Source organism: Drosophila navojoa, chromosome 2 (assembly GCF_054131105.1).
Source record: "Drosophila navojoa isolate 15081-1374.11 chromosome 2, UAZ_NAV_1.0, whole genome shotgun sequence".
NCBI classification, from domain to species: Eukaryota; Metazoa; Arthropoda; class Insecta; order Diptera; family Drosophilidae; genus Drosophila; species Drosophila navojoa.
Window position 1 is genome coordinate 27,544,399 of NC_142890.1, and position 21,426 is coordinate 27,565,824.

Sequence of the window (21,426 nt, forward strand, 5' to 3'; positions counted from 1 at the left end):
CAGATACAGAGATAGATACACAGAGATACAGATACAGACATACAGATACAGAGATACACAGATACAGAAATACAGAGATACAAAGATACAGAGATACAGAGACACAGAGATACAGAGATACAGAGATACAGATATACAGAGATACAGAGATACAGAGATACAGAGATACAGAGATACAGAGATACAGAGATACAGAGATACAGAGATACAGAGATACAGAGATACAGAGATACAGATACAGATACAGATACAGATACAGATACAGATACAGATACAGATACAGATACAGATACAGATACAGATACAGATACAGATACAGATACAGATACAGATACAGATACAGATACAGATACAGATACAGATACAGATACAGATACAGATACAGATACAGATACAGATACAGAACAGATACAGATACAGATACAGATACAGATACAGATACAGATACAGATACAGATACAGATACAGATACAGATACAGATACAGATACAGATACAGATACAGATACAGATACAGATACAGATACAGATACAGATACAGATACAGATACAGATACAGATACAGATACAGATACAGATACAGATACAGATACAGATACAGATACAGATACAGATACAGATACAGATACAGATACAGATACAGATACAGATACAGATACAGATACAGATACAGATACAGATACAGATACAGATACAGATACAGATACAGATACAGATACAGATACAGATACAGATACAGATACAGATACAGATACAGATACAGATACAGATACAGATACAGATACAGATACAGATACAGATACAGATACAGATACAGATACAGATACAGATACAGATACAGATACAGATACAGATACAGATACAGATACAGATACAGATACAGATACAGATACAGATACAGAGATACAGAGATACAGAGATACAGAGATACAGAGATACAGAGATACAGAGTTACAGAGTTACAGAGATACAGAGATACAGATACAGATACAGAGACAGATACAGATACAGATACAGATACAGATACAGATACAGATACAGATACAGATACAGATACAGATACAGATACAGATACAGATACAGATACAGATACAGATACAGATACAGATACAGATACAGATACAGATACAGATACAGAGATACAGAAAAATACCTAACTAAACCATTTCATATAGATAACTTAAAGACTTCATATAAAGTATGGCCTCTTTACTGCAGGGCTTCATTACCATCTGCATCTGGTATAGCATCCTCAAAGATGCCTTAAAAATAACTGTTAAATAACGGGCATTACGTAAGCGTCAATGCTTTAATCAAATTAAACTCCAATTACCCCTAACGTGCTTCATCTATCAGTGCCCATTGCACAGTGGTTGCGCTTGTATGGGGAGAGCGGCCAAAAGTACTTCTAGTGGAGATAAAATGATGAAATTTTTTCCAAAATTCTATAAAAATATAATAAGTAATATAGCATGCCTAAATAAGTCGTATAGCCCACCAACACCCTACACCAATACGTAACCTCAACAAAAATTTTTTTTCTAATATAACATTAGAACAAAACAGATGATTTATTAAAAATAAATGAAGCAAATAGTAAGAAAAACTAAAATTATCAAGTTCTATGATTATATTTACATATATTTACTCTTCTAATAATAATTTGAATGTACTGTTCAATAATTTGGTTTTTTTTTTTTTTTTTTTTGTGCAAGGTAACTTTCTTTGACTCGATGAACAGTTGCTTTGGGTATACACAGCGCAATGTAATTGTTTCCTTTTCTTTAAGCCAAATATTTTGATATTGCATTACAGAGAATTTTGTACGATTGTGTTTTTGCCAAAGAGTTGCGAATCTTTTACAAATGAACGAAATACGCTTTGGCAAATCATCCAGGTCGGCTCTTTTTAATTTCAATGTGTACAAATTCTATCAGTGTCTTTAGTTTTTCTGCATTGGTTCCATTTGTTGTGCACCAAAAATCAAAAATATATAGGCGCGTAAAAACACACCTATAAAAATTGTCTACGAAATTCAATCAACCAAATCAAATAAAAACGATTAATTAATAAAAGAATAATCAATTTTCAAATCATATATAACCACAAACGACGAAAAGAGAGACAAAAACAACAAAACATTACGCCAATCAGACGTTTCGCAGGGCACAGCTGACCTTTTATAATGGGAGACGCCGTCGCTTTATTTACGTTTATAAATGCATGGGCAAATTTTGGCACCTAAACTAAACACATTTATTACCTTAAAAGTCAGACAAATACGGGGATATAAAATATTTCTGTGGAATTTTGTGGGATCATAACTAAAAGTCCACCTAAACATAAAAAAGGCGCTTAAAAACATACATAAAAAGATTAAATCAAACAAATTAATTTAACAATAACAATTTGATTAGTTGACTAGCAATTTTGATTGGAAATTAGAGTAAACACCTTGTACTTCAACATCCATACTAAAAAAATTAATCTGGACCACTTAAGATAACGTATGACCACTTTGAAATGCAACGCTAAAGTGAAAAAAAGCTTACTGAGCGCATCAGCTGTGCGAAAATGAGCACGTTTTCGGCATTTCAATGCTATTTTTAAAAAGTACCAGTGAAAATCTAGGAAAACCCGGTTTGCCATTAAGAAGTTTGGACATTTAAGAGTCAATTTGTGTGGGTTTTGTCAAAATTGGTTGCGATGGATTTTTTGACTTTTGGCCTATGGGCGCAACCACTGTGCATTGCAGTCAACTGTCGGAGATGTGCAGATTCCAACATGTAGTATAACACTTCCGGACTAATAAAACGCCAGAGCTCTCGTCCCATGGGGCAACATCTTCATTAGCAGCAATAATACGATATGTGAAGTCTTCGAATTGCGGAGGGGGAATTGGTGGAGCGAGACAGGAACAGAAGTGTTGAGAGAGCTGCTAAATGGGCAACAATAAAGAGGTTTTTCACGCTTTTCCACGCCAGAGGGGGCATCGCATTGGACATCTGCAAGTTGGGCTCGAGACGCCCATTTAAGTGTCCAATAATTCAATCACATCAAACGCCAGTCTAATGGATCGCTAAAATGCCGTTAAAGGCCTTCAATTACACCAAATTGAGCTTGAGATTCGGTCAGCACCTAGCTGCTAGGGAAAGTTGGGAAAATGCTCAAACAACAGTAGGCCCTGGATTTCATCGGCAAACGATTTGGTACCTAAGCTGGAGGCAAACATATTTCAATCATATTAGGTGCTCACGTTGAGCAGCTAACACCATATTTCGGCTTCCAAATTTCAATAAGAAATAAATTTTTTGTGTAACCAACAAAATTTTACAATTTTTTGCCATTGCATTTGAGAATATTCTAAATGCAGGAGGCACAAAAATTTTAGTTTCTATATATCTTTGGCATTTTCAACGCAAAGTTGTTTTCATTATTTCGGCTTCGGAATTATTTTTTATGTCAAATTTTTGCTAAAAACTAGTTTTGTATTTTTTTTGTTTGTTTTTTTTTTTTTCATTTGTAATGACAGTGCTTAATAAATTGAAGCGAAATTCTAATGGCGACGAGGAGGAGCCCGATACTTTCGTCGGGTTTTTAAAGGTTCTTCTACGGGAGCTGCTGATATTTCTCATCTGTTTCTCGGTGTCGGCGCTGATTTTTGTGCTGTTTTTCTCAGCATTCAACAGTTTGACGGCGCAGGAACTCAAGCGCCGACCGCGCTCCGACGGTTGCCTCTGGCCCAGGGAATGGTGCCACCTGTTCAACCGCCAGCCAACTGCCCCGAGACGAGCCATCCTCAGCCGGTGAATACGTCTTCAGTTATCAGCTTGTCGGTAAATATAACCATAGATCCCTATGTGTGGATACACATGCTAATTTGAATTATTTTCAGAATACAAATAAGCCGTAAATAGAGGCAATTAATTATAACCAATATGGCACACACGTATATCACTCTGTAAATAGAAACAACTGCACCTTACTTGTCATTAGCACACCATTTCCCCCTCTACTGTGGCGTCACTTAAAGTTCCGAACTGTCGGGTATCTCCTGATAAAGTTTGAAGTTAAATAATATATATATGCCACCGGGCAAATGTCTCTCGTCAAGATTGAGACATAGTCCCGGGTCAATATTAACAATATGCAAACACTTGCATACGCAGCAATACCTAAACCTAAAGATACATAACAATACGCAAATCCTAACTATGAGATAAGCAGCATGCAACTCTCAAATGGCCATTATAACTACATGTGTTTTGACGCCCAGCTTTTCAATTTGTTTCGGAGGCAGCAAAAAGGTGAGTCTCGAATGCCCTGTGAGAACTAATTAATGCTTATTCAACTATTTCACAGCTGGATCCCGATTCATATCAAAAGATGTCTTCCGCAAATAACTATAAAACTACCCCTTAAAAAAAACACTATCCCTATTGCTGACTACACACATGATATATCCCATCCTGTAAATAATGACATAAATATTTCAATAAGTCGCATGGTTTTCTTTAAATGGGTTCCATATGGGGAATATTATAAGCTGGTTTTGCCAATGCTTTTCGATTGGGGATGTCATGTCATTCTTCACAATTATAGCTTAAAGCATAGTAGTGCAGTAGTGCAGATAGTAACGACGGATCACCAGAGATATATAGCTGTCAATCGGGTTGACAGCGCTACAAGTCGTGAAAATGGGAAAACAGTATATTGGAAATGTATGTAACCGGCAGAGAGTCGTGGCAGAACCCATAAACTATATATATTCTTGATCAGGATGACGAGCTGAGTCATGTATCGGTCTGTCTGTCCATACGCAGTACAAGAATATATTTGATTGATCAGTCCCATTTCCCTTTAACGATAATTCATGCGTGTGTATGAGAATGGGTGAATAGAATGATTGGAATGTCAGCTCCATGCAGGGGATCTCCTAGTCGAGCACTCTTACTTTATCAAGTAACAGAGGCTCACAGAGTTTTAAGTCATTCCATTTCTCTGCATCATTAGTTAGTTTTAGTATTTGATTTTAGATTTTTAGGAAAAATACATTCTGTAAGCATATGTATTTACATATATAAATGTAAACAAAATTTTAAGCAGTTCTTAGTGTTCGCAATATGGAGCTCGGGGAAGATGAGACGAAGCCCTCAAGGGGCCGCCGGCTTCTGTCGAAGCTTGTCAACTGCGTGGAGACAGTGCTGCAGAATGTTCTCTTTTTCCTGGTAATTGCCACATTATGTGCGCTGATGATCTTCACCCTGATTATTGCGATGGAGGATGTGGCCAGGCTGAGGCAAATGCGCCAATCCGGCCTGAGAATGCTGCCAAAGACTAACGACAATCTGGAACACATTCCCCCGTGCCGCTGCCATTGGCCCTCGGCGTGGTGTCGACTCTTCTCCAACTGCGACACAAAAATAATACACCTCAGGCGGCTCCCTCACAGTCGCGAACAGACGACAGAGAACATGCCGGGAAAGCAGCTGCCAACGGCAATGCCTGACAGCACGAGGCTCGGCAAGCAAGTGTCTCATCAAATCGAGGAGCAATTGGACTTGGAGAATTTTCCGCAAACGTAAATGATTTGTCTGGATAGTCTCCTTGAACCTACTAGCGAATACAAGTTAAATTTTTTCGGATAAACTCAGAACCAAAGTAAAGTAGCACGAAATACTCGCCATCATTCACGAATATAACTTAAGCTCTGATATATGAATGCCTTTGCAGATTTAACCGGACCTTTAAATTGCGTAGAGCCCAACATAATACCGTTGTCATTCAAGTTCAGTGAATTTGATTTATTCAATATCTGGCGTCCTTAACAATAACTGAACTGTCGGGTCGTTCCTGATTTGTTTGAAAATATCTAATATATATGCCACCGGGCAAATGTCTCTCGTGGAAAGCGAGACAAGCGTTGTCCCGGGTCAATTTTGACTTGAGTCCCCTCACAACTTTTTCTAGCTACATACCAATCTCCTAACTATGAGACGAGCTGAACGCAACTCTCAGATGGCCACTAATAGTATACCATATCTTACACACAGCGTGCAGTCTATGAGATTTCATGGCTGCCTGGGATGCAAAGTATCTTAGCGAGACAGATGTCGAATGAATGGTGCCCCTGGCCTAGGCACAGCTGAAATTTTCTTATATGACAATCGCACACGCAATTATTTCAAATAATATAATAAATTTTAAGTTAATCTCAATACTAAAGATAATTTATTTGTTACCTAAGGGAAAAGATCTATCGAACCTATATAATATATTTGAAAAAAAAAAAATTATTGCTTATCACGTAAAATGTTGTACAATAGAAATATACTTGAAGCAGAAGCAATGCAAAAGAATGTGTATTACAATGAAATTTTAAAGAATTTTTTGGAATTTTTAATAAAGGTGCCTGCAATGAATACCAATTTATTTATACTTGCGCTTTTGCAAATGCAAGCATTTGGGTGAAGTAATTTTTACGTGACATCAGTGTCATTTATGCAGGAATTTTATATATAAGAGTTCGGGTGTCTTCCAGTCGAGCACTCCCAGCTTTTGATTTTTTAATATTTACTCTGATTTGAACGAATCAGACTTATATACAACTTAACTATGCAGCTTTAGCATTACCTCAACCTTCGGTTTGTTCATTTAAATACCTGTAGATTGTAAATATTGTTCGCTTTCAAGAGTTTTCTGAGCTTTAATAAAACAGATTACCAATTAACTCAAGCGCAACGTTAAAACGGAACTGTTTTTGCCAACAGCTCACGATTTCCTAACCAGAAGCAAGCGACTATCCCTGCTCACGAGATGTGAAATCTCAGATGCTGAAAAAATGGTCGTGTAAGCTTCTGGTGTGATAGACATCTTGGGCAAACAAAGCTGCAAGATTTTCGGCTAAACAGAAGTTGCGCATGCGCATAATGAGTTAATTGAGGTATTGAAAAGAGAAAAAACACCGCTACTTCAATCTTCAATCCAAATGAAATGAAGTGCATAATGTTTGCATTATCATGCTGCACAACAGCAGCAGCAGTAGCAGCAGCAGCAGCAACAGTCGCAGTATCAAAAACAACAACAACAACAACTGCAGCAATAACAATGCCAAGCAGCTGCCGCTGCTATTGAAGGGCAAGAGACAACATTGTTGCTGCTGTTGTCGTTGTTGTTGTTGTTGTTGTTGTTGTTTTGCCTTGCATTTGACTTGGCCAAAATCGTGGGCGTTGCTGCAATCGACAATAGATTTTCGGGGGTCCTAAGGTCTACTCGTTGCGGCTGTTGTTTCAATTTGCTGATAACTACAGCTGTATGTATAATTATTTCGCTTCGGCATAAAGACATAGAATTTGCATAGATCCAGCAGCAGCAGCAGCAGCTGCCGTCGAGAACGCGAGAAGCTAACCAGCGCGGGCCAAGCTAAACAATTGCATAATTGCAGCAAAAAGTCGAGCTCTCATCGACTAAAGCTACCCTGTATAAAAGATGAATTGTACAGATTTTAGAGTATTTTTAGTTAAACTAAAAACAAACCAAAAATTGAAAAATCATTTATTGCAAAATTATATAAATGAAGAAATAAATTATAATAACTTTACTCAAAAATGTAAAACAATGCTTTAGTATACCATAGTCATAGTGAAAATAAAGCGTCTCATATAAATCAACAAAAATTATAATTACATTGCAGTAATTGTATTTACTTTAGCCTAATATAGTAAACACCTGAGTGGCGTTCAAAAATTGACAATTATTTTCAGGGCCAAGTTCACTGTTTTAATTTTTATTTACACCGGAAAAGATGTTGTTAATTGGACAGAGCATTTTTTGCTATTTCCGTATCTGTTCTCTCTTTTCATCCATCTATCTACCCATTGCAACAGCTAAATGTTATGCAGGGTATAACAAGCACATTTGTTTTGGCTTTTGCCATTGACAACTGGGCGGCTGGTTGGCTTTGTCTTTATCATAAAATTTAATTAAAATAATAAGTGGTTATGGCGCTCACACAGCCGCCAATTCCTACTTATATATATGTATATCTTTATATATTTCTGAATATAAGATTGTGAGAGTGATTTTGCAATATGCTGCGGCCGCCTAGAATCAAATTCGACTGCGCTTTAATAGCATCCCAACACGAAATGGAACGTGCAGCCGCATTGAGCTGCGATGGAGCTGCGACTCCTCTTGATCAATCAGCGATTTTGAATATTTATGGGGCGCACTTAATTAGGCAGAGCTCACAACATTATTACTATATTTATGCATGACATTTTCCAATTCTGGCGGCCAAGTTCGTTGCCTGAATCATTTGCTTATGCTGGGAAAGTTTCATTTTTTACTTAGAACTAAGTCGAGATTATTGGCCAAATCGAAGTGAAACAAGTATAAAATACATGAAAGAATCCAAAACAACAACAAAACGCAGTTTGCGTGTTTGACATTCTCACTTAATTTTATAAATTGCATAATCATGAATGGCTTGAATATGTATTTAAATCGGCTTTTGTTGGCCCGCTTTTGTTGGTCACACAGATTTATTTATAGCAAAAAAATATACAAAAAATAAAAACATTTGTCAAGTTTTGTTTTGAGCCCAAAGCCGGTTTCGCGGGGGGATATGGGAGCGAGAGCAAAATCAAAAGAACTTTTATTGCTAATATACAAAATATAACAATACAACAATGTGCCATATCTCTCCCTCTAAACGGTCGAAAGCATTGACTCAATTGGAAAGTGCTCGACTGAGCGCGCCATTCGGCTTATGTTAATTGAGAATTTGTTTACCAATTATAGCGCTGCTCTCATGCTGTGACCGAGAAATGGCCCACAAATTGGACAACGGATACGCACCCATCCCAAAGTAATCGCTCCACGGAGTGCTGAAAACGATATTAGGCTAGCTTTTTGCTGTGCCCGATTGACGGATCTTTCTCCATTTGGCCGTTTGCTGGATTTTGGCAATTAAATAAAACATGAAGCAGTCGGATTCGGCTTACATAACCATATGTAAATTATGCCAACAAATGAAGAAGAAATATTGCACGAATACGATGCGATGCGATGCGATGGGCTGCTCAGCGAGTATCGCATGCAAACAGCAGGAACACACCTCAAAAAGAAGTCTGTTCGCCAAAAGGGAAGCTCAAGCTGGTAGCTGCCTTCACTTACATGCCCCGCCCGCTACCCCATCCATCCTAACCATCCCGACGTGTGCACATGGGCTCCACATGGGCACAGCCCAGCCCATGCAAGAGACTGGACCGCAATTGAAGCGCAGCCATTGACAAGATAATTTCCTAGGAGCTGCATGCGCGCAGTAAATTCGCTTTAATACTCTAAGCGAACAGAGACTATGACAATATTGCAAAAATATATATATTAAATTTAGCGTATTCAAGTCAAATAACAAAATTAAATACAAAAGTTTAAAGTTGTAGCAAAAGCTATATTTAATTAAATAGATTCTCTCGATTATCCTCGAAAATTTAAAATTGTTTTTGTTATTATTATAATTTTTATTCAATTACAGTATTTATATTTATTTTATTATTATTATTTTTTTTTAAGAATTTTACTGTATGATTTCGGGTTTTATTATTAAAATGAAAATTTAAAGCCTCTTTAAGACCTCAAATTAGTATTAAAAAAGTATGTGTGAGCATCTACCAGACCGTGTTCTTTCTTTCAGAAATCGCAGCGCTCATCCACGTTTTATAATCTCCTTTCGTATTCACTCTTTCATCAAAATCATTCCAGTCTACACCTACATATTTTGCATTTTTGAATATCTTTTATGTATATATCTACTATATATTTAACAATCTACATTTAAATATCCCTAATTGATCCGTTTTAGAGTATCCACACTTTTTCATACCCAATCTTACTGTGTATAATGTCCATTGTCCGTCTTCGTTTTACAATTTGTACGAAAAGGAGAGAAGAGAAAAAAGCGTTGGCCACGATTCGGCTGGCTGAAAAAAGCATAAAAATTGGCCAGTTTCGCAGTTCGCGTTAAGTTGACTGACTACCAATTGTTTTAGCCACGAATCTGCGACTCCTTCACGAATTATTTCAAACACAAACTGCCGCCAACATTCAAGAAGGTTCATAATTATCAATACCCCAAGCCGTTTGCGGTCTCTGTGGGGCTGTGGCTTCTGGAAAATGTTGTAACCGTTCGAATGGTAAAAGCCAAAAAGAAGCAAAACCAGGAAAAAACAAAAAAGAAGCTAACTATAGGAGCTGCCAACTGCAGCTGCTCTTTGGGCCAAGAGTGCAAAGCATCGGGTTAAATAGGTCTGTCTGCCAGACAATCGAAATGTATATTTACATTACTCAAATATTCAATTCGTTTTGCTCGGCTGGGGTCATGTTCGACTGGAAGGAGACCTACCTCAGAAGCGATTCCAAATTGATCTGTTTCCATTACTCAATATTTCCGTACAGATATGTATATGTATATGATTTATTATGCACCGCTTGAGCTCATGTTGATGATAAATATGTTTATAATTGAATTATGCATGTGTACTTAGCCGTATTAAGGGCGAGCCTTAACAAATTAGTTTTTCACTAATGTCTATAGTGTGTGCGTGTGTGTGTGAGCGCGTGTGCATGCGCGTGTGTGGCACACAGGTCAATCGCAGCGCACAGCTGACAGCTGCCCTCATTTCTATTAATTTCATCTCCATATATACAGCCATTGACGCTAAAATAAATACATGCTCAAAATATAATAATAATAGCAATAAAATAAATTAAAGAAAATAAAAGAAATAAACATTTATATTTTTTATTTAAAATTTTTTTGAATTTATATTTTAGAAAAAAAAAACATTTTTTTCTTACAAGTTTTTTATTAAAATGTATTTTGATTTTATATTTTAGACAAAAATTTGCTTTGTGCTAAAACATATTAAAATATAATTCGTGTACTCTCAATGAAAAAATACACAGTTATTAAATTTTAATTTTCAATATATACCTAGTACAAATTTAAGAACATTAATTTTTTTATAATTTATATTTTTTTAAATTTATATTTAAATACACACATTAAATTGAGAAAATTTAGTTTTTACTGAACATTTTTTTTTTTCATACATAGGTATGTTATCACAAAAAAAAAAAAAACAAAAAAAAACAAAAAAAAAACATTACAAATTTTTTCATTTCCCAAATTCGAATTATTTTAAATATAATTTTTATACATTTACACATATTTTATACCAATTAAAATGAAAAAAATGCAAACGGTTTTATATATCAACTAGACTTATTTAGATGACGGCGATTGTATTTATTCGTATTATTTACACAACAACCTAATTTGAGCACTTACAAAAGAAATGAACTGGAGCAAGCAATTTGTGTTTAAGTCTTATTTTTCATTCAATGGCCGCAACATTGGCTCTTAAGGGCAACCGCGAAATATCGTCAGCTAATTTTTGGCACTTGTGCGGAATTTCTTTAGTCGGAAGCACGCCCCCCGCCCACCACTCTGCCAGCCAATCAGCATTGAAAACCGCAACAGGTGATAAGAGCCGTACGAAATGTATACAATTTTCGACTGAATAATACAAGAGATCGGGCATGCTGTATATATGAATATACATTGGCCTGGCTGTAAAAGTTGGCACGCCGATTGTCTAAGCGGACTTGCATAACCTCATTTGTGAGCCTTATGTGCGCAGCTCGCGTGATGTCGTGTACGCAGATACAAATAAGAGACGAAAAAGATACAGCGACAAGTGCGCCACACGAGATTGAAGCTGAAGCGTGCGGAGCCCAAAAGTCGAGCTCCGTTTTTGTGCCCTGAATCTGAATTCGAAATGGATTGGAATAAGTATTCAGGTATGCTGATTTTAAAGGTGTTTGCTGCAAACAGCTCTCAGCGGGAAGCATATGCTGTATATATAGGTTTTATAACTAACCCTTGTCAGTTTCTATCGATAAAAATCGATAATTATCCATCGGTTTTCTGCTATCAATTTATATTTTATGACCTTAAATATAAACAAATTAAACCAAAATAAGTATAAATAAAATAAAATTTATAGCAGAGTAAGTTTGATAATTATCTATAGAAAGTCTTAATAGATATTAATATTAATATATTTTCTAATTCACTCAAGCATAATTTTATCTAAGTTTACCATTTCTTCAGTTTTCAAAATATACTAAATATTTTAAACATTGTATGATATAAAAAAAATAAATAAATAAAAAAACTGGGTATTTTCTAGTCGATCTAGTCGAGATTTACGTTGCGATTAAGTCTCTACTCGTTGATGATGATTATTAGGATGCCGCAGCTATCTTATTTTTATACCCTGAACCCATTGAAAATGGGAAATCAGGGTATAATGGTTTTGTTAAAATGTATGTAACAGGCAGAAGGAGGCGTGGCAGACCCCACAAAGTATATATATTCTTGATCAGGGCGACGAGCTGAGTCGATTTAGCCCTGTCCGTCTGTCTGTCCGTCCGTCCGTCTGTCTGTCCGTCCGTCCGTCCGTCCGTCCGTCCGTCCGTCCGTCCGTCCGTCCGTCCGTCCGTCCGTCCGTCCGTCCGTCTGTCCGTATGTTTGAACGCGTCGATTTCAGAAGATACAAGAGCTAGAGACTTCACCTTTTTTTTAAAATGTCCGTATATATCACGCGGATATCGAGTTTATCACTAAAAAACGATAACTCATTCCGATACTTTTTTATCGATAAAAACCCTTATCGAATATCACTTAAATAATTATATCTCCTACATCTTTCAAGCTAGAGTCTCCAAATTTAAAATGTATATTAAGACGCATGTCATACAATTTCGGTTTTTGTTAAAATTTACCCCCCACCCCCAAATCCACCCCCTCACCCTAATCTTTGTAAAAGTCGTATATCAAATACTAGAGACTTGTGCTTCGGTATACACATACATTTAAACAATATGAATACGTTCTGAAAGTTTCATTACGATCGTACGTCTAGAAATTAAATTATTCCACAAATAAGTTCTCCTAATATTGCCAACACTGCAGCGCAACCCAAGCGCAATTGTGTGTGTGTGCGTGTATATGTTTGCATGAGTGCGTGTGTGGGTGCTAATTATTATTGAAATATCAGTTGCTTGTAGGGTTCAGGGGATCTCGTAGTCGAGCAGTCTCGACTAGAGCTTTCTTACTTGTTTTGTCTTAATAAAGTTGTTAAATTTAAATTTTGTTACTAATTTTTTGTCTGATTTCAGTATTCACAATAGATTTTGGAGGTTTCTTTTCTATGCAGAGGAAATTGCATTATCGAATCGAATCCAGAGGAAATGATTTATGGCCCCTATTAATAGCTGAAAGCCAAATGAATGAATTTAGCTTAAGTCTTTAGCAGGCAAGTGTCATTGAACTCGAGCACAATAGATGCGACTACGAAGAACCGATATGGCTATCAACCCATCTACAGCTCATAAATAAAACGGGAAGACTCTAGCCTGTCCACACAATTGCCCTGTGTGGCAATTCTGGCCACAATTGTGGCGACTTCTGTTAGCTCAACTGGAGGGCGTCGCATTTCGCAGCCAAAAGCCAAAGTTGAGGCGACGAGATCCCAGCCACGGCGACTGTTTGCAGCAATTTTGGATCAATTATATAAAGTTAACTAGCGGCTTCTGCAGACATCATCATAGCCTCGGCGCCTCCATTGTTTGGCTGACGATTGTCCAAATGCTGCTCACGATTTATCCAGTTATTTACCTCCCCCTCAGTGTGTTTGGATTTTGCTCCTTCTCTACGTTGCTCTTTATTATGAACGAAATTCATTGCATTCCACTGCAGCTAAAAGTGTATGCGCCACTGTAAGAAATTTTGGGCAACTTATCTCCAAATAGGGCCAGAAACTTAAAATTTGTGTTAAATAAAATAAATAGCGAGAGAAGTGTGCGAGCTCTATTAGTCGCGCTTGGCCAGCTCCTCCAGGAACTTGGCGCTCTGCATCTTAATGTACTTGCGGCAGGGCACATTGGCCTGCGTCTTGTTCTCGACGAGCATATCATTGTCATCAAGGGGCTCAATCTGCTGCGCATTCTCATTTACCTGCTCGTACATGTTGTGGCTAGCCAGGAAATCGGCGTGATACTCCTCCCTGTTGCGAGCTATCAGAGCCGGTTTCATTTCCATCAGATAAGATTTCATCAGCTTATACAGTTTGCGCTTCAGGAGGTGCATCACAACATCGACTGTGAGGAAATCAAATTTGCTATGATCTGACAATAGAAATACTCTTTGATCTAATACTCAACTGTTCTCCTCGTAAATCTCTGGCGCCGCTGAGCGAACATTGAGCATTTCGAATTTCAGAAGCGGCAATTTCAAGTACGAATTCGGATACTGGGAACGCAACAGCTTTGGCTGGCGATCCACGTGTCGCAGGATCTCAATCATATTCCAAATGCTGACGCTGCAAGGGAACGGAATGATTAATAAATAGAGCTGGGAATAGGGCCCTTGACCAGAGTTTTAACATATATTAGAGAAATATGTATGTATAGCGTTTCCCGCTTACCGCAACATGACAAATGCATCGCCCCGATTCTTCAGATATCCTAGCATCTCCTGCTCTTTCACCAATTCTTCGGCGTAAGTTTTGCGCAAGTCCTTCAAGAGCTCCATGCGGCTATTAAAAAGGATTGAAACTAATTGGAATTCACATTGTAAGCAGCATTTGCTCACTTAATTTCCTCCTCAGATAAATTGTTCATGAGCACGCCCTTCAACACATTGGCGCACTTCATCTTGGTCTCGAGCATCTCGTGGGCCAACATATCGCACTCGATAATCCGATGCAGCTTATCATTGTTGTCCACCTGGCACTTCATGCTGCAAGCAAATGGTTCAACTCAACTTGCTAACTAACTCTCTGGCTATCAAACTCTCACAGAGTACAGAAATAGAAAAGTCAAAACAAATCACACAAAAGTCATCAAGCAACAACTTACAGCAAAGTATCAGGCGCCTGCCCTACATATAGAATCAACTGATAAGTGTCAGTGATAACAACTGCAAATTTTCTAGAAAACAGATATCTCATAGTCACATTGACGTATGGCTTAAATAAATTATGAATGGTAATGGAATGGCTATATTCGAGGCTACGCTCAATTTTTTCGTCATTCCATCCGGCGAAACGGAGAAATATCTGGCTTAATTGAAGACAGCATATACAATACAAACTTTACTATAAAATATGTCTCTTTTAGGCATATGCACAATTATTGAAATTCTAGAGCATAACCAGTCTAAAACGCTTAGAACAACGTCAATTAGGGTCCACTTTCCGACTTGTCAAGTAGAAAGCGATATAAAGTAAATATTATTGTCGCAACCAACTTGTTTTAATAAGAGCTTGGTCTCATTGAATTATAGCTAACAATCCATATAGTCATATAGATTGAGCTCACTCAAACCAGCCGGATATTTAAATTAGTTAACACCAAAAAGTGTGTATGACTTAAATTAAAAAATATTGCAAATTAAAAATAATAATAATAATAATAATATATTTATGTTATTTTCATTTAAAATATTAATTTAATATTCATATTAATTTGTCTGTCCCAATTTATGCGTGCGATTTTCTATATTCAAAAACAAACACAAAATCAGATGAAAATTTGTTATAAAATTAACTACTATAAAAATAAACACCTCCAAATTTGTCAGAATTATATGTACATAAATAACAATAAATATCTCCATATATAATATTAATATTAATATAGCTTTTAAGTAGATAAATTATTGTAATTCTGTTTAGATTAAGTTATCAATAAGGTAGCGGTGCGCTAAGCTGTATATAAATATATTTTATAATTTCTCTTCAAAAAGAAAAAAAAATATTAAAAGAAATCCCATTTTTTTCTCTTTATCACAAAACTGTGAAGCACCCTGTGCATAAATTCATTTCAAAGCAGAGCACGAACAATTCTCAGTAGAAATCTTTTTCAATGTGCAAAATATCTTATTTTACCCCAAAGATAATATTCTTTTCAACTCAAATGAGCAAAGGCCTCACGTCCTGAACTAGGCGAATAGGGAATAATACTTACCGCGGATAGATTTCCCTGGCCTGGGAGCACAGGGTCACAAACTTGATTTCCTCGATGGTCTTCTCGACGGATTTCAGTACCAGCTTCAGCACCACCATGCTGCGCGTCTCCCTCATGAAACGCTTGGGATTGGCGCTGGGTGGAATCTCCACCTTGGGCCTGGCATGCGATGTCAACACGACGGGGGTGGTGGGTCGAATGCTCATAAGGGAGGCTATCATTTGCAGTTTCTCCTGCACGTTCTTCCGCGACTTATCCTCCAGCTGGCGGTACTCCTGATTGAGTTCCTTAAATTTGGCTATAGCCGGCATTCCCAAGTAGAGTATGTGCTTTATGAAATTTGACTGGTCCTCCATGTCGCCGTTGAGGGATCGCAGTATGGGCTCGTAGAATATGGCATCGTGCCGGAGCACCTGTATCATCTTCAGGTATGTGCTATTGATGGCCTTAACGGCCTTTAGGCGCACATTCGAGTTCTCGATCTTTTTGATGAAGTCGCGTGACTTGACCTCCTCGTCAATCACATATTCGTTCTGGTATTTGATGCGATTCTCTAGCAAGGCGCGATTCAGCTGCAAAGAGCAATATGAATGTGATATCACTGAATTGAGAGTGCCTTATACTAGTTTCTGCTTGTATTCCTTCTTCAGCTGGCCCAGTCGACACTCCAGGCGATCGCGCTCCTTGCGCATGACGAAGGTGCGCTGGTTGATGTTGTCCACCACCTGATCTACGGGCATTCTCTGGTATAGGCGCTGCATGTCCTTGTGGCGGTCCAGCAAATTGCGAATCTTGTGGGTGCAGTCCCCGACCCGGATATTCTGCAGCTTGATCCGACCATCGCGGCACTGTATCTTGAGGCGTTTACTCTCCAAAACGTAGCGCTGACGATTTGCTTTCGTCTCGTGCTGCTTAAACTCGGCACGACGCGCTAAAGGACGAGGTATACCGTATACGTAATATTCAGTATATATATATATATAGGAAAATCTCTCTATTTCACTTGCCTAGCAAATCGACCATGCCACCATATTCCTCGGTCAACGACCCCGGCGTCCAACGATCGTCCACCATCACGTGCTGACGCACATAGGACATGCCGAAGAGTCCATGGAACCGCAAGGCCTGCGGATGGACGGGCTTCGGCGCCAGAGGATCCCGATCAGTCCACTTGGTGCGACGGGTCGAGCACGTCAGGCTCTTCTCGCGCTTAAAACAAGACATAGTAAGTGTGGGTGTGTGTTTTTTTAATGTAAGTGTTTTTATTATAAAAAAAAAAAAAAAATTAAGTGTATTTAACAATTGAACAATAAACAAACATAATCTGAATAAATGTAATGAGGGCAATTCCATTGGCAACCTATATTGATCAAACAAAAATATTGTAAATCTAGTATTCATTTAGGTCGGGCGATGCTACTCACGCTTGTTCCATATGCCACGCCTTTCTAAGATGAAAGTTGATTAGATATCCCTATATATGTATGGCCTAAGTGCCAGATATCGTATTTTGCGCCCACAGTGGACTTATCGGGAGATCTTTGGCATTTCAGAAAACGAGTATACGAGTGTATATTCAAAATGTTAGGAGTTCGCTATTGAAGCGCAGAAGTGGTTTGCGCTCATGTGGACTTAATCACAAACATCGCACAGAGCCAACATACTTACTCGCAAAGTGAACGAGTATAATAACCAAATATGTAAATAATAATGCTACTGTCATAATTCATTTAAATTTAAATTTCAAATTTGCATCTATAATTAGTCGTGGGCAAGCATCGCCCGATCTTTGGATTTTTAATATAACATGTATTTTTCCAAAGTATTTCTTTTACGAATTTCCTCTGCTTATTTGGTCTACATATTTTCTTTACATGTTTCCTTTGCGTACTTCTTTACATATTTCCTCTACGTATTTCCTTTATACATTTCCACTACAAGTTCCTTTACGTATGCCATCAACGTGATCGTATTTACGTAATTCTTTTACATATATTTTTACGTATTTCTCTTACGTATTTTTTACGTATTTTCTTTTACGTATTTCGTCTATATTTTCCTCAACGTATTTCCCCCAGTTCTGAACGATCATTAAATATTTGCACACACGTCACCTCACTTTACAACACTGTACGACTGACACCCACTAGGCCTGGGCGACTAAAGAAATGCTGCACCTGCTGCCCTTTATATAGGTCAACTTTCACTCATACGCTATGTTTCTCTCAAATGTTGAGCCCAACACCAGGTAGAGATCGTTGTAGTCCACCTTTAAGCTACCAATGAGAACAATCTCTGCAAGCAGTCTGGCTTCGTTCTACTGATATATAAATACCAAACAAATAGTTCTGAATGCATATAGACAATTTAAATAATCTTCATAAATTGCCTTTCTTAGGCAGACAATGAGACAGATATACATACAAACATACAGATATACGAAAGCTCTAAGTTAAATCGGCTTACCCTACCGTGGTGCACAAGCAATCTGTATTGTTGTTAATGCCAAACATTGATACGCCAAATAAGAAGTTATGTCCATTAATCTTAATAATTATTAGATGGCATGGACAGCAGTTGCTCTTCCGTTCTATAGTTCTCTATATCTTGCCGTTCCATGGCATACTCATTTTTAACAGGTTTATTAGAGGACCCTCGAAGGATTCAGGACATCTCGTAGTCGAGCAGTCTATGGAACTTTCTTAATTGTGTTCTCATATTTTATTCAATAATGTGAGTTAAGGACCTGTATGATAAAATCTTGCACATAACGTACAATAATTTACTTCTAAATTATTAGTGAAATATCAAATATATCCAATTGAATTTGAATGAAAATTGGAATGCTATAAGAAAAGATATCACATATCCCTATATATATGTGTGACGGTTATATTTGATTTATCAGAAGACTTGAAACTCTGTTGTATGCTGTTTTTTGTTTATTGATCAATAAATAGTATATGTAGTCTATGTATTGTATATTTTGATTGCTTGATCAATAACTTTGGTACTCAGCACCTTGATCTGTTTGCGACTCGGTATGTTGTACAGGGTCTTCTCCTTTAATAATACCTCGTTAGGAACAGCCGATTGCTCCTGATCTTCCGACGAGTCCTTAACTTTATCACAGGTCTCCATATAATCTGCATGATACTTGTCTACACTGCTAGGTATTTGCGGTTCCATTTCCCATGTATAGGCCTTTGTCAGCTTAAAGATCTTGCGCTTGAGCACACTCATAATTTCTTCGACTGTTTGTGATGGAAATAGAATTAAAAAAAAAGTGGTACAAACCAATTGATCAACTTACTGTCTACGGGGAATAGATCAGGTGGCTGGGCATACATATTAAGCAGCTCGAATTTAAGGAGAGGCAAATTCAGATACGAATTCGGATACTTCTGTTTTAGTATTCTGGGATTACGATCTACATTGGTTAATACTTCATAAAGATGCCAAAGGGTCCACCTGAATACATATTTAGATAAAAAATCATATTATATTTTTGTATGCAAAGACAGAAATACCGAAACATATTGAACACATCGCCACGAGCTTGCATATATCTCAAGGTGTCTTGCTCTTGGCTTTCTTCCGTTGCCAACTCCGTTTTCAACTCCTTAATTTTTTCGAGCCGCCTGTAAGACATTTCAATTATAAGGCAATTATTTAAGTTGATGCGTAAATTCGATGAGGAACATACTCGACTTCCTCGCTGCCTAGATTATTGGCTAGTAGAGATTTTAACACCATGGCGTATGTCTTTCTGTCCTCAAGGTTATATCGACCTATTCCTTGTAACTCGGCGACCTCTAACATCTTGTGGTTCCACTCAATGCCGCTCCTCATCCTGCAAAACCAGAAGTTTACTTACGAAATACTTAAAGGTTCCTCTCTCTCTCTTACCGAGGATATATTTCCCTGGCTTGGGAGCACAGTGTACCAAATTTGAGATCCCTGATAACCTTCTCGATTACCTTGTTTACGTTCTTGAGCAATAACATGCCGTGCGTCTCCCGCACGTAATGATTCCGGATTACCACTTCGTCGAGCTTCCTGCCAGTCTTTTTGCGTTTAAATAGCTCCATTGTGTCGCGAGAGGTTTTCTTCAGCAATCCCAGCTTGCTCTGATGATCCTGTACGTTCCTGCGAGACTTATCGTCCAGCTGGCGGTACTCCTGATTGAGTTCCTTATACCTGGCTATAGCCGGCGTGCCCAGATAGATTATGTGGTTAATAAATGTCGCCTGATCTTCCATATCGTCGCTGAGGGAACGCAGTATGGGCTCATAGTATATGGCATCATTGGACAGCACTTGCACCATTTTCATATATGCTATGTTGATGGCCTTGATCGCCTTCAAGCGCACCTGCGAGTTCTCCACTCTTTTCATGAATTCACGTGACTTGACGTCCTCCGCAAGCTCGAACTCATTCTGATATTTTATATGATTTTCCAGTACCGCACGATGCATCTGCATATTTTGTATTATATTATATATTTTATAATGCATACCCACTGACTCACCAGCTTTTGCCTGTAATCGACCTTCAGCTGATTTAGTCGGTACTGGAGACGATCGCGTTCCTTGCGCAGGACAAACGTGCGCTGATTGATGTTGTCTGCGACGAGATGGATGGGCATCTTTTGGTAGAGACGCTGCATGTCCTTGTACGCGATCAGTAGGTTCCGCACGGCAATCGTATTGTCCACGGAGATAATGTTCCGCAGCTTGGCGCCACCGTCGCGGCATTGTGACTTGAGTCGCTTGCTCTCTTGGATGGCCCGCAGTCGATTGGCTTTTATCTCGTGTCGCTTGAAGATCGCAAAGCGGGCTAGAGCAGAAACAATGGCTAAGCCCTCGGTACAAATATATATTTATGTATTGCTCACACACCCAGCAAATCGGCCATGCCAGAAAACTGGCTGCATAACGAGTCGGGAGTCCATCGATCGTCCACTATGCAATGCTGACGCACGAGATTCTCACCAAATAGCCCGTGGAATCTGACGGCACGCGGATGCACGGGCTTTGGGGCCATGTCATCTCGGAGCGGTTGCTTAATCCGCCGTGAGGGACGACCATTCCTCCTTTCAGAAGATGAATTATGTTCCATTTTTTTTTCTTTTCTTATGTAAATGTATTTTTTATTTTTTTTTTTTTATTTTTTTTTTTTTTTTTTTTTTTTTTTTTTTTTTTTGAATTGTGTTACTGAGGTGTACCTAACAATTGAATTAAATCTTAAAGCGTTAGAAACTCATACAAATTCAACTAGAATTGAAATTCAGGGACTACTACATTTTTGCATAGTAAAATATAAATAA

At 38.0% G+C, this 21,426-nt stretch overlaps 3 protein-coding genes and 1 long non-coding RNA gene across 4 annotated transcripts; 2 read left to right on the forward strand and 2 right to left on the reverse strand.

Annotated features, from left to right (window-relative positions):
* The first annotated feature begins 3,230 nt into the window (after positions 1-3,230).
* LOC108648973 (uncharacterized) lies at positions 3,231-4,501 on the forward strand. The gene is made up of 3 exons (XR_001925430.2): positions 3,231-3,835; positions 3,895-4,306; positions 4,362-4,501. It is a non-coding gene; the product is annotated as an uncharacterized LOC108648973 (long non-coding RNA).
* Positions 4,502-4,965: 464 nt separating this feature from the next.
* Positions 4,966-5,648, forward strand: LOC149092343 (uncharacterized). The gene has a single exon (XM_089256066.1). It carries the CDS (start codon positions 5,123-5,125, stop codon positions 5,582-5,584), a length of 462 nt encoding a protein of 153 aa, XP_089112192.1. The 5' UTR covers positions 4,966-5,122; the 3' UTR covers positions 5,585-5,648.
* An 8,128-nt stretch (positions 5,649-13,776) lies between these two features.
* Positions 13,777-17,362, reverse strand: LOC108648969 (uncharacterized). The gene is made up of 7 exons (XM_018097948.2): positions 17,105-17,362; positions 16,721-17,028; positions 16,098-16,669; positions 14,722-14,868; positions 14,555-14,665; positions 14,292-14,449; positions 13,777-14,228 (listed from the first exon to the last, which is right to left on the reverse strand). The coding sequence occupies exons 1-7, from the start codon at positions 17,319-17,321 to the stop codon at positions 13,942-13,944; spliced, it is 1,800 nt and encodes a 599-aa protein (XP_017953437.1). The 5' UTR covers positions 17,322-17,362; the 3' UTR covers positions 13,777-13,941.
* Positions 17,363-19,017: 1,655 nt separating this feature from the next.
* On the reverse strand, positions 19,018-21,319 carry LOC108648972 (uncharacterized). Its single transcript, XM_018097952.3, has 7 exons — positions 20,999-21,319; positions 20,629-20,936; positions 20,007-20,575; positions 19,804-19,950; positions 19,628-19,738; positions 19,411-19,568; positions 19,018-19,351 (listed from the first exon to the last, which is right to left on the reverse strand). Exons 1-7 carry the CDS (start codon positions 21,216-21,218, stop codon positions 19,068-19,070), a joined length of 1,797 nt encoding a protein of 598 aa, XP_017953441.3. The 5' UTR covers positions 21,219-21,319; the 3' UTR covers positions 19,018-19,067.
* Between the last annotated feature and the right edge of the window lie 107 nt (positions 21,320-21,426).

Coding starts and splice junctions, on each gene's coding strand:
- LOC149092343 (XM_089256066.1), top strand. CDS start 5,123: ATGGAGCTCGGGGAAGATGAGACGAAGCCCTCAAGGGGCCGCCGGCTT.
- LOC108648972 (XM_018097952.3), bottom strand. CDS start 21,218: ATGGAACATAATTCATCTTCTGAAAGGAGGAATGGTCGTCCCTCACGG. Junction 20,937..20,998: donor TGGCATGGCCGATTTGCTGG/GTGTGTGAGCAA, acceptor TTTCTGCTCTAG/CCCGCTTTGCGATCTTCAAG. Junction 19,569..19,627: donor GATGTGTTCAATATGTTTCG/GTATTTCTGTCT, acceptor ATATGTATTCAG/GTGGACCCTTTGGCATCTTT.
- LOC108648969 (XM_018097948.2), bottom strand. CDS start 17,321: ATGTCTTGTTTTAAGCGCGAGAAGAGCCTGACGTGCTCGACCCGTCGC. Junction 16,670..16,720: donor AGGAATACAAGCAGAAACTA/GTATAAGGCACT, acceptor TGCTCTTTGCAG/CTGAATCGCGCCTTGCTAGA. Junction 14,666..14,721: donor TTATCTGAGGAGGAAATTAA/GTGAGCAAATGC, acceptor CCTTTTTAATAG/CCGCATGGAGCTCTTGAAGG.